This window comes from Zingiber officinale, chromosome 2A (assembly GCF_018446385.1).
Source record: "Zingiber officinale cultivar Zhangliang chromosome 2A, Zo_v1.1, whole genome shotgun sequence".
Lineage (NCBI taxonomy): Eukaryota > Viridiplantae > Streptophyta > Magnoliopsida > Zingiberales > Zingiberaceae > Zingiber > Zingiber officinale.
In genome coordinates this window covers 92485365-92489325 of record NC_055988.1, presented here as the reverse complement: position 1 = coordinate 92489325, position 3961 = coordinate 92485365, and the positions used below count along the sequence as shown (strand labels likewise).

The 3961-nt window shown below is 42.5% G+C and overlaps 1 protein-coding gene across 1 annotated transcript; it reads right to left on the bottom strand.

The window, feature by feature from the left end:
• Positions 1 to 1378: 1378 nt before the first annotated feature.
• LOC122039799 (galactoside 2-alpha-L-fucosyltransferase-like) lies at positions 1379 to 3700 on the bottom strand. The gene is made up of 2 exons (XM_042599241.1): positions 3374 to 3700; positions 1379 to 2978 (listed from the first exon to the last, which is right to left on the bottom strand). Exons 1-2 carry the CDS (start codon positions 3507 to 3509, stop codon positions 1537 to 1539), a joined length of 1578 nt encoding a protein of 525 aa, XP_042455175.1. The 5' UTR covers positions 3510 to 3700; the 3' UTR covers positions 1379 to 1536.
• Between the last annotated feature and the right edge of the window lie 261 nt (positions 3701 to 3961).

Genomic DNA, 3961 nt, shown 5'->3' with positions numbered 1-3961 from the left:
AAAAGGATAACCCTATAATCGGACTTCCTAAATTACCGCTTCTACTTAATGACGTTAGAACTTGGGTAGACTCTTCAGTGCAATCTTTGCGGGGTTGTATTGAACTCTAGTTAGAACTCCTACACGAGTGTAAGCATGAAGTTAGGGAGAAGAACAATGCATAGGGACATTAACTAGAATCGCAACGAAACCCCAATCCTAGTATCTATTCCCCTTCATTCACTTATGCTTTTTACTCTTTCTCCTCTCTTTTCTTTCTCTCTAGTGTTTGTGAACCATTTTAGATTGTCTAGATAATTTGTTGTGCAAAGTTAACTAGTGCTTAATCAACAGTCCCTGTGGGATCGATAATCTTTTGTATGACTGACGACGTAATCGTGCACTTGCGGTTCGTAATACCTTATCGAAGCCCACCTTCATGCACCGTATCATCAAGCAATAATGAAATGTCTCTTCTTGTGAATGCAACTGGTACACCTAATAAATGAATATCATACCCAACATTATATATGATAATATCATGACAAACAAGTGTCTGAAATGATTCCATATCATACCCAACGTTAGGCCTGATATTCAATCATATCATAATCACATTGGGCCTAATATGAGATCATTTCAGGCCCTCAGTTATCATGATTTACCAATAACCATGGCTATCAACGGACCAACATAAATAAATATTAAGATTTTTAAACTATTTTATTTTAAGGTTTAAGATTTTTAATGCACCTTTTGATAATTATAAAATCATAATATACCTTTTGGTAAATACGCAATCCTCTTTTATCAACCCTTTATTCATCTGATATAGTTGACTGCCATGCCTTACGCGCGCTCTTATCAACCGGAATGGTACTGAGGCTCCCAAAAAAATTCCTTCGGAGGTTTATGCAGTATGAGGCCGCAAAGCGATAGATCCAGTCATAAAAAGTTTACCCAACCTTAATTTGTCCTTGGGGTCATGATGTCGTGGTAGGACATCCAGATTATTACCGAGAAACCCACAGTTCGAATCCCAGCTACGACATATTTATAAGAAATTTTTCTTTAAATAGGAGATGTAAAACTTCTAAACTAATATATATATATATATATATATATATATATATATATATATATATATATATATAGTAAATCTTAAATACATATAATATACACAGTATCTACAATTTTTAATAAATTTATTCTAAACTCCCGAAACATTGTTACCCAGAGATTCTAACCATCCGAGGCAAATACAAAAGAATCGATAATATAAGGTCAACAAATCCTAAACTAAATAAAATACTAAATGCTAATGGATTGGGACAACATTTCACATAGGTGAGCATTATTAATATTTTTTTATTTCTTTAATTTAAATATTATAATACATATTGATATAGATATTTAAAGTCGTTCAATTTAGAGCATTCAGATTAGAGGATGACAGATGTATTATAATAAAATACGATGAATTTTTTTAGAGGCGCTTGTCCTTCAGAGAGTGACGTTTAACTAATACTTCATATATTTCACAAAGCTAACTGATGATCAATCAAACAACTTAACGCCTCCGGTTTCATCCTCGCACTGCCTCACGTTCTTCGCCATCTTCTTGTTGAATCCGCTCCGCTGGTTGCATACGTTCGTCGGAGGAATCAGGTAGCACGGCTCCGGCGACTCCGCCCACCGGCAGGCGGCGCCGTTCGACTTCCACGGCTTCAGCATCACCAGCGGCACGACCCCGCTGAGCCCCTGCGCCACGTATCCGAACGTGGAGCACGCCGTCGTCACCAGCTTGTCGCTAAAGCTCAACAGCACAATCTCCGCCATCGCCCTCACGTTGTGCCCTTGATCCTCCGTCTTCTGCTCCACCTCGTGCCCCGGCTCGTACACCGCCACCACCTCGCCGGTCGTCGTTGCCTTCTCGTAGTACATCGAACGGACCCTCTCGTAGTATCTCACGTCCAAACTCGTCATAAAAACCGCCTTCACTTTCTCGTCGCTATAGCTCTTCAAGCTCTTCTTTCCGTTTCCTGCGACCACCGCCGGTAAAACTCCCTCTTTCAATGAACAGCCCACGATTTGGTCAAGCAAGTAATCGAAGGTGACGGGCTCGTTCTTGAGATTTCTAATTTGAATCCCAACTCTAGAGTCGGCCTTGGCGAGGTAGGCGTGGTAGTACCGCATGGCGTGGCCCCATACGTTGTTGCTGGGGTGGAGGAGGTAGCGGACGAGGTGGTGGAAGACGGTGGTGCGCTCCGGGAACAGCCGCCGGAGCTCCTCCTCGTACTCCCGCACCAGGAACAGAGCCGGCACGAAGTAGTGGTCCGACTTTAGCAACACCCACGGCACGTGCCGGAGGTTCCTCTGTTCCTCCTCGCAGAAGAACAACCTGTCAAACCCGTCGTAGTACCACGGCAAGTGGAGGTACACGTACGCCGGCAATGAGGTGACAGCGTTTCGCCGGATCAGGTTGCCGTAGCTCCGTTTCGAGTCGCGGTCGAAGCTTTCAAGATTGCTGATGGGGAAGTCGGAGGGGAGGACCCAGGAAGTCCCCGGAAACGGCTCGCAGAAGAGATCTTTAATCTCCTCTGTCTCATAAATCAGGAGCACTCTGTTATTGAGGAGGGCGAAGAAGAAGGACGAGACCAAGCTGACGACGCGGTTGCCGAGGCCGTAGTGGGGGATCCAGACGATGTAGTTGCAGGGGGAGGAGGAGTTGGAGGTGGAGAAGCGATCTGACTTAAGTTCGCGGATGGATTTCTGGTAGAGTTTGGTGCCGGGGGCGCATTTCTTGTGAAGGGCTTCGTAGCGGCGGAGGCGGGAGAGGAGGTAGGGGGAAGGGAGGTGAGGGGAGGGCGGGCGGAAGGAGGAGGACTGGAACCGGCTGAGACAGGAGGTGGGGTCGAAATTGGGAGAGAGGAGGCCGCCGAGAAGCTCGTCTCTTGGTGGCGGTAGGGAATCCGGTGACAGCGCCGCCGCCGGCAAAGCTGCAAGTGCTCAAAATAAAAAAAGAAAGAAAAAATAAGCAAAAATAGATTGAATTAATGGCGCAAAATCTGCCAAACATGCGATAGAATATTAAACCGAAACCAAGCTAAAAGTTCTTTGTTAAAAAATTCTCGAATCAATAACAATCTTAATAAAAGTAATTTTCCTATAAAATGAAAGCACAAAACATCATATAGAAGAAGAAACAGAGAAATCAAAACAGGTGAAAAAACTAATAATAAAAAGAATAAAAGCAGAAAAAACTTCCTCCAAAACTCTTTCTTCGCAAAGAAACTAAATTAAAGCAAAAAAGATACACCCAAAATATCAAAACTTTGAGCTGCAAAACTCGGAAATTGAAAACAGAAACAGAGAAGAACCGTGGCGACGTTACCTGCTCTGTTTCCTCTCTGAATCCATTCGAATTGCAATTTCTCATGAGCTCCGAGGAGGAAGAAAACCAGAAGTAGACAAGAAGCCGGAATGATCCATCGAATCCAAGTCTTCTTCTTCCAAGCGATCACCTCCATCTTGCGGTAGGACTATGGCACTCTGCTATGCCGCCGGCTTCCATTTTGTGGCGCTAAGAAGAACGTCAACAGTCAACTGAAGGAAATTTTCATTTCAACCTATAATCTTCCTTCTTTTGCAACATGCTCTCCAAAATCGGAAAAAAAGGATCAATCAAGTAACACCAAACTTAAGGAGATAAGTTGATCCCATAAAAGTTTTTCTCTGCTAAGATAATCAAGAAATGTTTATATATATTTTATTTAGAGAAAAAATATCTATAAATATAACGATAGATACCTGAATTATCGAAGTAGCCTTTAGATTGTGTGGTTGCCCGTTCATGGAATATAACGTAAACGAAATGATTAGAATTTTGAAAATTGTAAGGGACGTTCAAGAAAAGACTAAATTCTCATAGTTAAATGAGATTTTTCTTCTGACTTTAATTAGAAGAACAGTCATAGAAGGA